This window comes from Heteronotia binoei, chromosome 8, assembly GCF_032191835.1.
Source record: "Heteronotia binoei isolate CCM8104 ecotype False Entrance Well chromosome 8, APGP_CSIRO_Hbin_v1, whole genome shotgun sequence".
Lineage (NCBI taxonomy): Eukaryota > Metazoa > Chordata > Lepidosauria > Squamata > Gekkonidae > Heteronotia > Heteronotia binoei.
The window spans coordinates 132,195,858-132,208,936 of record NC_083230.1 but is presented as its reverse complement, the minus strand read 5'-3'; the positions used below and the strand labels follow the sequence as shown (position 1 = coordinate 132,208,936).

Below are 13,079 nucleotides of genomic sequence, written 5' to 3'. Positions count from 1 at the left end.
GGATTGAACCTGGGACCTTCTGCACGCCAAGCAGAGACTCTAGCACTGAGCCACAGCCCACTTCATGGCTCTCCAGGGCCTCAGGCTGAGGTCTTTCCCATCCCCTCCTGCCTGGTCCTTTTCACGGGAGCTGCCGGGGATTGAACCTGGGACCTTCTGCACGCCAAGCAGAGACTCTAGCACTGAGCCACAGCCCACTTCATGGCTCTCCAGGGCCTCAGGCTGAGGTCTTTCCCATCCCCTCCTGCCTGGTCCTTTTCACGGGAACTGCTGGGGATTGAACCTGGGACCTTCTGCACGCCAAGCAGAGACTCTAGCACTGAGCCACAGCCCACTTCATGGCTCTCCAGGGCCTCAGGCTGAGGTCTTTCCCATCCCCTCCTGCCTGGTCCTTTTCACGGGAGCTGCCGGGGATTGAACCTGGGACCTTCTGCACGCCAAGCAGAGACTCTAGCACTGAGCCACAGCCCACTTCATGGCTCTCCAGGGCCTCAGGCTGAGGTCTTTCCCATCCCCTCCTGCCTGGTCCTTTTCACGGGAGCTGCTGGGGATTGAACCTGGGACTTCCTGCATGCCAAGCAGGGGCTCTGCGACTGAGCCACAGGCTCCTATGTCTTCCAGCATATCTGGTGGCTGCAAATGACGCTAACCGAATGTGTCTTGTGTGAAGGACTGATGTCTGTCCCCCTCAAAGCTGCTGTCCATCAACTTAACAGGGTGGCTTTAGAGGGAGATACAATCATGAGAGGCACCGTGTCATGGGTGCTGGGGACCCTGCAGAGGAAGTGGAGCCAGCAGAAGAAACTGTGCCCCTGCCACCTGCACCAGTGCCCCTGCCTCCTGCTGGAGAAGATCCTAGCCCCCCTGCCTCATCCTCTCGGGTGGCGCGTGTGCGTGACCGCCTCCGTCAGGACCTCAGGGATCGGAGGAGGGCGGCACGCTCACAAGCAAGACGCTCCCTGAGCCCTGAGTTTTAAGAGGATTCTGGCCCTTCTAAGAGCAAGGAGGCTTGAGTTGCAACAGGATCCTGGCTGCCTCTCTGAGCCAGCAATTAGCCCAAATGGGCAACAGCCAGCAGAGGGCTATATAGCTGTAGGCTTTGGGAGGAGGCTTTGTGGAAGCAACTAGTCATCTCCCTGACGTTCTAGCATCCACTCCGGCTTGACTTTGGTTTCTGGACTCCCTGACTTTGGCTTGTGACTTCTGGACTCCCTGACCTCGGCTTCTGGACCTCGGACCTGCGATACCTGTACAGCGATTCGGATTTGGCGCCTCGGACCCTCCTGCTTACTGGCTACAGACCTCGGACTGCCCCTGGACTTTGACTGACCCGGCCCCAGCCGTGACATTCTATAATGGAAAAGGGCAATTCTGCATCCCTCATTTCTATGAGCAAGATGGAGCACATTCGGGGGGGGGGGGTGAAGATCTTGGGAACAACCACAAAGAAGGGCAAATGCAGCACCTTCCTTAGGACCCCTCAAGTCGCTTTTCCTGCAGCCCTTATGCTGTTCTCCTGAGGGAGAAGTGCCTTTCCCAGTGCTTCTTGAGGTCAGGAGAAAGTCCCCTGCATGTTCATAAGAACATGAGAAGCCATGTTGGATCAGGCCAGTGGCCCCTCCAGTCCAACACTCTGTGTCACATAAGAACATAAGAGAAGCCCTGTTGGATCAGGCCAATGGCCCCTCCAGTCCAACACTCTGCGTCACATAAGAACCTAAGAGAAGCCCTGTTGGATCAGGCCAATGGCCCACCCAGTCCCACACTCTGTGTCACAGAAGAACCTAAGAGAAGCCCTGTTGGATCAGGCCAGTGGCCCCTCCAGTCCAACACTCTGCGTCACATAAGAACATAAGAGAAGCCCTGTTGGATCAGGCCAATGGCCCACCCAGTCCCACACTCTGTGTCACGTAAGAACAGAAGCCATGTTGGATCAGGCCAGTGGCCCCTCCAGTCCAACACTCTGAGTCACATAAGAGAAGCCATGTTGGATCAGGCCAATGGCCCACCCAGTCCCACACTCTGTGTCACAGAAGAACATAAGAGAAGCCATGCTGGATCAGGCCAATGGCCCACCCAGTCCCACACTCTGTGTCACAGAAGAACCTAAGAGAAGCCCTGTTGGATCAGGCCAGTGGCCCATCCAGTCCAACACTCTGTGTCACATAAGAACATAAGAGAAGCCCTGTTGGATCAGGCCAGTGGCCCCTCCAGTCCAACACTCTGTGTCACATAAGAACATAAGAGAAGCCCTGTTGGATCAGGCCAGTGGCCCATCCAGTCCAACACTCTGTGTCACATAAGAACATAAGAGAAGCCCTGTTGGATCAGGCCAGTGGCCCCTCCAGTCCAACACTCTGTGTCACATAAGAACATAAGAGAAGCCCTGTTGGATCAGGCCAATGGCCCACCCAGTCCCACACTCTGTGTCACGTAAGAACATAAGAGAAGCCATGTTGGATCAGGCCAGTGGCCCCTCCAGTCCAACACTCTGAGTCACATAAGAGAAGCCATGTTGGATCAGGCCAATGGCCCACCCAGTCCCACACTCTGTGTCACAGAAGAACCTAAGAGAAGCCCTGTTGGATCAGGCCAGTGGCCCATCCAGTCCAACACTCTGTGTCACATAAGAACATAAGAGAAGCCCTGTTGGATCAGGCCAGTGGCCCCTCCAGTCCAACACTCTGTGTCACATAAGAACATAAGAGAAGCCCTGTTGGATCAGGCCAATGGCCCACCCAGTCCCACACTCTGTGTCACAGAAGAACATAAGAGAAGCCTTGTTGGATCAGGCAGTGGCCCCTCCAGTCCAACACTCTGTGTCACAGAAGAACATAAGAGAAGCCCTGTTGGATCAGGCCAATGGCCCACCCAGTCCCACACTCTGTGTCACTGAAGAACATAAGAGAAGCCCTGTTGGATCAGGCCAATGGCCCACCCAGTCCCACACTCTGTGTCACAGAAGAACATAAGAGAAGCCTTGTTGGATCAGGCAGTGGCCCCTCCAGTCCAACACTCTGTGTCACAGAAGAACATAAGAGAAGTCCTGTTGGATCAGGCCAATGGCCCACCCAGTCCCACACTCTGTGTCACATAAGAACATAAGAGAAGCCTTGTTGGATCAGGCCAATGGCCCACCCAGTCCCACACTCTGTGTCACAGAAGAACATAAGAGAAGCCATGCTGGATCAGGCCAATGGCCCACCCAGTCCCACACTCTGTGTCACATAAGAACATAAGAGAAGCCATGTTGGATCAGGCCAGTGGCCCACCCAGTCCCACACTCTGTGTCACAGAAGAACATAAGAGAAGCCCTGTTGGATCAGGCCAATGGCCCACCCAGTCCCACACTCTGTGTCACAGAAGAACATAAGAGAAGCCATGCTGGATCAGGCCAATGGCCCACCCAGTCCCACACTCTGTGTCACATAAGAACATAAGAGAAGCCTTGTTGGATCAGGCCAATGGCCCCTCCAGTCCAACACTCTGTGTCACATAAGAACATAAGAGAAGCCATGTTGGATCAGGCCAAAGGCCCATCCAGTCCAACACTCCGTGTCACATAAGAACATAAGAGAAGCCCTGTTGGATCAGGCCAAAGGCCCATCCAGTCCCACACTCTGTGTCACATAAGAACATAAGAGAAGCCATGCTGGATCAGGCCAATGGCCCACCGAGTCCCACACTCTGTGTCACACAGTGGCAAAAAATTTTATATATATATATCTATATATACACACACACACACACACACACACACTGTGGCTAATAGCCACTGATGGACCTCTGCTCCATATTTTTATCTAACCCCCTCTTGAAGCTGTGTACGCTTGTAGCCGCCACCACCTCCTGTGGCAGTGAATTCCACACGTTAATCACCCTTTGGGTGAAGAAGGACTTCCTTTTATCCGTTTTAACCTGACTGCTCAGCAATTTCATCAAATGCCCACAAGTTCTTGTATTGTGAGAAAGGGAGAAAAGTACTTCTTTCTCTATTTTCTCCATCCCATGCATTATTTTGTAAACTTCTATCATGTCACCCCGCAGGCGACATTTCTCGGCGGGAGAGGTTTCCTTGGGAGGTGGTGGGCTCTCCTTCCTTGGAGGTTTTTCAACAGAGGCTGGATGGCCACCTGACAGCAAGGAAGATCCTGTGAATTTAGGGGGAGGGGTTTGTGAGTTTCCTGCCTTGTGCAGGGGGTTGAACCAGATGATCCTGGAGGTCCCTTCCAACTCTAGGATTCCTTGGTAGGTGGTGGGCTCTCTTGCCTTGGAGGTCTTTAAGCAGAGGCTAGATGGCCCTCTGACAGCAATGCAGATCCTGTGAATTAGGCAGATCATGGAACGGAGGGCAGGAGGGGCTGCATCTGAGCTTATGGCCCTTCCTTACCCATCCATGGAATGCTGTTCACCACTTTGGGGTCAGGCAGCAATGTTTCCCCACCACCACCATCTTCTGAGCATGGGGCAGAGGTCACTGGGGGTGTGTGTGGATTTGTAAGTTCCCTGCATTGTGCAGGGGCTTGGACTAGATGTCCCTTCCCACTCTATGATTCTGTGGTGAAAGTGCAGCTGACTCACACTGAACCAGACTGTTGGTCCATCAAGGTCAATACTGTCTACTCAGCCTAACAACAGTTCTCCGGGGTCACAAGCAGAAGTCTTTCCCACCCCCTGCTGCCAGGTCTTTTCAACTGGAGATCTTGGGGAGGGAACGTGGGTCCTTCTGCAGGCCAAGCAGATGCTTTGCCACTGAGTCACAGCCCCTCCGGTGGCATCCTGAACTGTCATGCAAATGAATAAAACTTCTTCACTTATGGGCAGGTGCAACTTGCCAGACACCTGCTCACCTGCCCCAAAGACTTTTTCAGAATCCAAACCAACCCCTCCTCCCCCGCCAGCCTCACCTGCGCAGCTCCTGCTCCACCCCGCAGGACCCCTGAGTTAGGGTGCCAGGTCCAATCCAAGATATCTGGAGGCACTGGGGGTGGAGCCAGGGCCAAGGGTGTGACAAGCGGGACTGAACTCCAAAGGGCGTTCCAGCAATCACATTTAAAGGGACCGCAGCCCTTTACCATGCCTTCTCTCCATTGGAAATAATGGAGGATAGGGGGCTCATAGAATTCTTTGGAGGCTCACAGAATCGGAGCCCCTTGTCCAATCCTTTTGAAACTTGGAGGGTGTTTTGAGGAGAGGCACCGGATGCATCAGCTGCTTCTTCAGGCAGATAGGGGGTGCAGCAGATATCAGCACTGCAAGCTGAGGTGCCCATAACGCCACACGTAGCAAAAACTTTAAGAATTTATGTAGACATTTAGGGGACTTCCTTGTGGCTGCGAATGCCCCATTTCCTGCCCCCCCAAATTCTGCTCACCTGCCCCAAGGACTTTTTCAGAACCCAAGCCAGCCCCTCCTCCCCCGCCAGCCTCACCTGCGCAGCCCTTGCTCCACCCCGCAGGACCCGATTTAGGGTGCCAGGTCCAATTCACGATAGCTGGGGGCACTGGGGGTGGAGCCAGGGCCAAGGGTGTGACAAGCGGGACTGAACTCCAAAGGGCGTTCCAGCAATCACATTTAAAGGGACCGCACCCCTTTCCCATGCCTTCTCTCCATTGGAAATAATGGAGGATGGGGGGCTCATAGAATGGGAGCCCCTGGTCCAATCCTTTTGAAACTTGGAGGGTGTTTTGAGGAGAGGCGCCGGATGCCATGCTCAGAATTTGGCTCCTCTGCCTCAAAATGTGCCCCCCAGATACCCACGGCTCAATTCTCCATTACACCCCCCTTCCTGACCACCCCGAAGCCAAGCCCGTGGCTCCCCTGCCCCCACCCGCCTTTCCCGGCAGCTCCAGTGGCGGGGAGTCCCGCGGGCGAAGCGGGGGGGCGTGGCTCCCGGGGCCGGTGACGTCAGGGGCGGGGCGTGGCTACCTGACGGGGGCGATGGCGAGGTGTTCGGGGGCGGGCAGTCGGCGCCAGGCCCCGCCCAGGAACTCCCGGCACCACAGGAAGGCGCGCAGGCGGGTGGGGCCGGGCACGGCCGGGGAGCTGCGGGGCGAGCCGGGCACGGCGAAGTCCCCTCCGGGGCCGTCCGCTTCGGCCGCCGCCTCCATCCCTCTCTCCGGCCGGCCAGTCGCTCCGCCAATCAACGCCCGGCGCCCTCAGGGCAACGACCAATCACCGCTCCCGCTCCGCCAATCGCGCTTCTCTTCCGAGGGCGCCGCATCCAATCGCCGCGCGGAGCCTCGGCGGCAAAAGCCGGGACCTGCGCTGTCGTCGAGCCGCGGCTTGTCCAATAGCGATGGAGAGTTCCTACGGAGGACGCACTGATTGGTCCGCGGCGGTGCCAGTTAGGCGGAGAGCGCAGGGGAAAGGGGACGGGCGCCCCGGCAGAGCGGGCCAATCGCTCGCCTCCACTGAGCAGGAGGGAACCAATCGGAGGGCGAGGCTCGTGCCCAACGTGGGGTAATCGCGCGCGCGGGGTGCTCGTCTGAACGGAGTCGCGTGTCCAGGGTAAGACTCGCTCCGGCGGAGTCCTGTTTGCTTCCCGGGTGCCTTCGGCTGTTGGGGGGGAGGAGAGGGGTCTGCGGCGGGGCCGGTCTCCCAGGCACACCCAGTTGCCAACCTCCAGGAGGAGCCGGGAGAACTCCCGGGATTCCAGCCCATCTCCCGACTGCAGAGATCAGCCCGTTCCCCTGGAGGAGGAGATGGCGGGGTTGGAGCGGGCGGGCTCTGCAACCCCCCAGCCTCCATCCCCAAATCTCTAGGGACTTCGAATGCTAGAGTTGGAAGGGACCTCCAGGGTCATCTAGTCCAACCCTGCACAATGCAGGAAACTCACAAACCCCTCCCCCTAAATTCACAGGATCTGCATCGCTGTCAGATGGCCATCTAGCCTCTGTTGAAAAACCTCCAAGGAAGGAGAGCCCACCACCTCCCAAGGAGGAAGCCTGTTCCACTGAGGAACCCCTCTAAACTCACAAATCCCTCCTCCTAAATTCACAGGATCCTCATTGCTTTCATATGGCCATCTAGCCTCTGTTGAAAAACCTCCAAGGAAGGAGAGCCCACCACCTCCCAAGGAGGAAGCCTGTTAGAATCATAGAAGAGTTGGAAGGGACCTCCAGGGTCATCTAGTCCAACCCCCTGCACAATGCAGGAAACTCACAAACCCCTCCCCCTAAATTCACAGGACCTTCATTGCTGTCAGATGGCCATCTAGCCTCTGTTTGAAAACCTCCAAGGAAGGAGAACCCACCACCTCCCAAGGAGGAAGCCTGTTCCACTGAGGAATTGCTCTAACAGTTAGCAAGTTCATAGAATCGTAGAGTTGGAAGGGGCCTCCAAGGTCATCTAGTCCAACCCCCTGCACAAGGCAGGAAACTCACAAACACCTCCCCCTCAATTCACAGGATCCTGATTGCTGTCAGGTGGCCATCTAGCCTCTGTTTAGAAACCTCCAAGGAAGGAGAGCCCACCACCTCCCCAGGAGGAAGCCTGTTCCACTGAGGAACCCCTCTAAACTCACAAACGCCTCCCCCTAAATTCACAGGGGATTCATTGCTGTCAGATGGCCATCAAGCCTCTCTTTAGAAACCTCCAGGGAAGGAGAGCCCACCACCTCCTGAGGAATCATGGAGTTGGAAGGGACCTCCAGCGTCATCTAGTCCAACTCCCTGCACAATGCAGGAAACTCACAAACACCTCCCCCTACATTCACAGGATCCTCATTGCTGTCAGATGGCCATCTAGCCTCTGTTTAAAAACCGTCAAGGGAGGAGAGCCCACTTTGGTACGCTTTTCCCCCTCACCATTCAGAAAACAGAAGGTTTTGCCTCCTGTAACAACTTTTGTGTCTTGGGGATATTAGTTCCAGCCCGCTCCCTCCCGCAAAGAAACTGCATTGCAAAATCTTTTCGGAGCTGATCGTCTGTCTCTTAAGGAAGATTCCTTAGGAAGCCAGTTGGAAGAACTGAGCTGATCCTGTTTGCCTGCAGGCTGGCTGGCTTTCTCCTGCATGCTACAAGCTGGAACTAGATCAGGTTGCTTTAAGGTGTGCTTCACCAGTCGATTTTTCAGGCTTGGTGCAAGCAGAAATGAGTTACAAATTCAGTTTTGTTGCTTGTGCACAGATGATAGGCTTGGTGATTATTAGGACATGTAAAACAGCATTTAAGTTTATTAAACATACATTAATGGGTTGAAATTAAGTCAAAAGAGTTTCCGTCTCAACATTAGGAAGAACTTCATGACTGTTAGAGCGATTCCTCAGTGGAACAGGCTTCCTTGGGAGGTGGTGGGCTCTCCTTCCTTGGAGGTTCTTCAACAGAGGTTAGATGGCCATCTGACAGCAATGGAGATCCTGTGAATTTAGGGGGAGGTGTTTGTGAGTTTAGAGCGGTTCCTCAGTGGAACAGGCTTCATCCTAAGGAGGTGGTGGGTTCTCCTTCCTTGGAGCTTTTCAACAGAGGCTAGAGAGCCATCTGGCAGCAATGGTGATCCTGTGAATTTTGGGGAAATTTAAGTGGAGGTGTTTGTGAGTTTCCTGCAATGTGCAGGGGTTTGGACTAGATAACCCTGGAGATCCCTTCCAGCTCTATGATTCTATTTTGTTTAAGGTTTAGCAGCCATTCATCCTGGAGGTGGAGTAGACGATGCTGATCTGGAGGGACCAAAGGTGCCTGTAGAATTCAGTTTTGCTTGGGGCAACCTGGCTCTGAGGTGGTAGAGCAGAGACCCCCACCCTGGTTCAATCCCTGCCATTTCTGGGTTAAGGGCCAAGTGGCCAGTGAGGGGTGCAGACCTCCTGGCAGTCAGAGAAGACCAACTGGTCTTGCCATTCTTTCTTTGACTGATGTTTGGGTTAAGTTGGTGTGTGTAACTGGGAGGAGGGAAGCTCTTGCTTTGGCTTGCATGGTACTGTTGGTAATGCATGCATAATCTTTCAGCCCTACAGGGGAGGCCTGGGAAACTATCTTGCACCTAGCTTGTGACACACAGCTATGGGGTGGGGTGAGATTCAGAGCCAGTTTGCTGTAGTGGTTAAGTGCATGGATTTTATCTGGGAGAACCGGGTTTGGTTCCGCACTCCTCCACTTGCAGCTGCTGGAATGGCCTTGGGTCAGCCAGAGATCTCCTTTCTGGGAGAACCGGGTTTGATTCCCCACTCCTTCACTTGCAGCTGCTGGAATGGCCTTAGGTCAGCCAGAGCTCTCTTATCTGGGAGATCCGGGTTTGATTCCTCACTCCTCCACTTGCAGCTGCTGGAATGGCCTTGGGTCAGCCAGAGATCTCCTATCTGGGAGAACCCGGTTTGATTCCCCACTCCTCCACTTGCACCTGCTAGCATGGTTTTGGGTCAGCCAGAACTCTGGCTGAGGTTGTCCTTGAAAGGGCAGGTGCTGTGAGAGCCCTCTCCAGCCCCACCCACCTCACAGGGTGTCTGTTGTGGGGGAGGAAGGGAAAGGAGACTGTGAGCCGCTCTGAGACTCTTCGGAGTGGAGGGCGGGATATAAATCCAATATCTTCTTCTTCTTCTACACGCAAACGTCCATTGGCACGAAGTAATAGTTTGGGGAAAGGGTATAAAGTATAAAAGGGTATAAAGCCTTTGACAACATAAGGGTATAAGGATCTGGCTAACCTATCAGTTACCAGATTAGACACACAGAGTCACTCTGCTGCTTTTGTCTATCAGATTAACTGCTTTACCTTAACTAGGCCTCTCGACTATTTCTGAAGAAGTCTGTGTGCACATTAAACCTTATACCCAGAATCGAACTTTGTTGGTCAGAAAGATGTCCCAGCTTTTTGCTAAGTCTCACCCTGTGTGCTTCTTGGATCTCATTGACTCTGTGGCCCTTCTCTTTGCAGAAGACCTTTCCATTCACAGTTTTGGCTTTTCTGAACCTCTTCAGTATCTGCCTAATGAGGAGGCACTTAGTGCATTGGACACCCTGTGCTTTCTAGTCCCCCAAAGCTGATGCTAGCACAGAAATTCTGTGCATCTTTAAGGGGTCATCGGATTCTTTTTATTGGTTTGTCCTACCTGGTGCTCCCAACACCAAGCCAGTGAGGTAGGCTAGAATGAGATGGAGTGACTGGCTGCCCATTGAGCTTCGTGACTGAGCTGGACCCCCAGTAATTCCAGCCTGACACCTTGGCTGTGGGCCGGTGAGGGTGGATTGAGCGTGCCTGGGGGGAATAAGATAGCCCTTCATCCTTCCTTGGAATCACCAGAGCAGCGTAGCTACTCCCAACCTGTGATCCTCTGAAATGGCATGATCCTGAGTCTGGCCACTGTATGGGGCTGTAGATCTCCAGAGTCTTTCCCGGATGTCTTGCAAATGAAAGTGCTAGCAGGTGCTTCCCCCAGACATTTTTCCCCAAGAAAATTTCTGTTCCCTGCAAGGCAGCTGGTGATCTCTTAAAATCTTCACTGGTTGCATGCTGGCTGGGTCAAGTCTCACTGCATTCCATGCAAGAAGTCAGGGCAAACTGAGCATGCTCTTAGAAGGTGCGTCTGAATCCCCTGCAACATTCAGGGATTCTTGGGTAGAGAAATCCATGGTAGAGAAATCTTGCATGCAGAAGGCTTCAAAGCAGCCGGGTAAGAGAGCCCATTTTTTCCTGCTGTACTACTTCTCCTTTTTCTTTTTTTGTGAACAAAAATTTTATTTTGCAATATATTGAAAAGTATTCTACTATCAAAATCTAAATATAGTTCATCAGTACATTACACAATTTTTTACCCCTCCCACCCTCCAAATTGTGACCTCCGTCGGTATACAAAACAAATTAAAAACCTTTTAAAAGTAAAAATTCACATATATAGAATCTTAACTAAAAGTTATTATTCACTTAACTTTATCTTAACTCCAATATACTAACTACTATTCTTATTCTTTTACTCATTACTTACTTCTTAATCCTCAATATTACAGATTTAATCAGATAGCCGTAATCTATTCTTCTTTGCACTTTTAAAAATTCAATTATACTTGTTAAACATTAAAAATATATTTCATAGTCCTTAAATAGCTCTGGCAGAGGTTGTCCTTGAAAGGGCAGCTGCTGTGAGAGCCCTCTCCAGCCCCACCCACCTCACAGGGTGACTGTTGTGGGGGAGGAAGGTAAAGGAGATTGTAAGCCGCTCTGAGACTCTTTGGAGTGAAGGGCGGGATATAAATCCAATATCTTCTTCTTCTTCAACAACAAAGGTGTTACTTGTAATGAATTTTCATTGATAAACATCACGTCATCCGCAAATGCTCTATATTTGTAGGAAAAACCTTTCAACTTCAGACCCTCTATCTCATTATCTTCATCAATTTGAGTCAGTAAGACCTCTAGGGTCATTATAAACAACAGTGGAGATAGCGGGCAGCCTTGTCTTGTACCTTTGCTGATTATCATTTGTTCAGTCAAATCATCATTCACACAAAGTTTGGCGTGTTGTTCTGTATAAATTGCTTTAATCATCCTTATAAAATCGGCTCCTAATTCCATTTTTTTTCCATCACTGCAAACATAAAATCCCAATTAAGATTATCAAGGGCTTTTTCTGCATCCACAAAAAATAAAGCCACCTCTTTTTCTGGGTGTTTTTTATAGTACTCTACAATGTCTATTACTGTTCTAATATTATCTCTTGGGAGACCGAGTGGGTCTCCCACTCGGTATCAGCTCTGCAGCATATGACGTCCTGCTTTGCAGAGGCTGCCAAGCTATTCGGCCTAGAAGTTAGTCTGAAGAAGACAGAAGTTCTCCACCAGCCTGCACCCCAGGAAGATTATCACCCTCCCTGCATCACTGTGGGTGAATCAGTTCTGAAGACAGTCCAGCAGTTCAGCTACCTGGGGTGCATCATCTCCTCAGATGCCAAGATCGACAAGGAGATTGACAACAGGCTGGCAAAGGCAAACCGTGCCTTTGGCCGACTGCACAAAAGAGTGTGGAGCATCAAGCATCTGAAAAAAGGCACAAAGATCAATGTTTACAAAGCGGTTGTGATGACAACCCTCATCTACGGCTCCGAATCATGGGTTTTATACTGTCATCACCTGCGACTCCTTGAGCGCTTTCATCAGCGCTGCCTTCGCACCATCCTCAACATCCACTGGAGTGACTTTGTGACCAACACTGAAGTCCTCAAGAGGGCGGAGGTTACAAGCATTGAAGCACTGCTGTTGAAGACGCAGCTGCGCTGGGCAGGGCATATTTCTAGGATGGAAAACCACCGCCTTCCCAAGATTGCTCTGTATGGCGAACTTTCCGCCAATGCGGTCTGAAGATTCACACCGCAGAATAATTATATCATTGAACTGGTTTTTAATGTTAGTAGTTTTATTGTTGATGTTTTATATTGTTGGATTTAAATGTTTTTATAATATCACTGTATGTTTTGTAATATGCTGTTAGCCGCCCTGAGCCCGCTAAGGTGGGGAGGGCGGGATAGAAATAAAATTTATTATTATATTATTATTATATTATATTTCCACCGGCCATCAAAATAGAGGGGCACCAAAGAAGAGGTACAAGGACTCCTTGAAGAAATCCCTTGGCACCTGTCACATCAACCATCACCAGTGGTCTGACCTAGCCTCAGATCGCAAAGCATGGAGGCACACCATCCACCAGGCTGTCTCTTCCTTTGAGAATGCACGCATAGCTGGTCTTGAGGACAAAAGGAGATTGAGGAAGAATCGCACTGCTACAGCACCAACCCCAAATCAGACTTTTCCCTGCAGCCACTGTGGCCGGATCTGCCTGTCCCGCATTGGTCTTGTCAGCCACCAGCGAGCCTGCAGCAGACATGGACTACTGCACCCTTCTTAAATCTTCGTTTGCGAAGTCAAGCCGAGATTATCTCTTATTTGCCTTCTGGGGAGAAATCCTGCTTGTTCCTGTTGAATAGAAATGTTCAAATGCTGTTTGAGTTGTTCTGCTAGAATTCTAGCAAATATTTTATAATCATTCTTCAGAAGTGAAATCAGTCTATAGTTTTTAACATTCGTGGAATCTCTTTCCTCTTTCGGTATAAGTGAAATTACAGCTTCTTTCCATGTATTTGGTACCCTCCC

At 51.6% G+C, this 13,079-nt stretch overlaps 1 protein-coding gene across 1 annotated transcript in view; it reads right to left on the bottom strand.

Moving 5' to 3' along the window:
- Positions 1-6,116, bottom strand: part of CHKB (choline kinase beta) — a 29,361-nt gene extending 23,245 nt beyond the window's left edge. The window contains exon 1 of the mRNA XM_060244649.1: positions 5,929-6,116. Coding sequence (XP_060100632.1) covers positions 5,929-6,110 — 182 coding nt within the window. The 5' untranslated portion in view covers positions 6,111-6,116. The remainder of the gene's footprint in view (positions 1-5,928) is intronic.
- Positions 6,117-13,079: the final 6,963 nt, after the last annotated feature.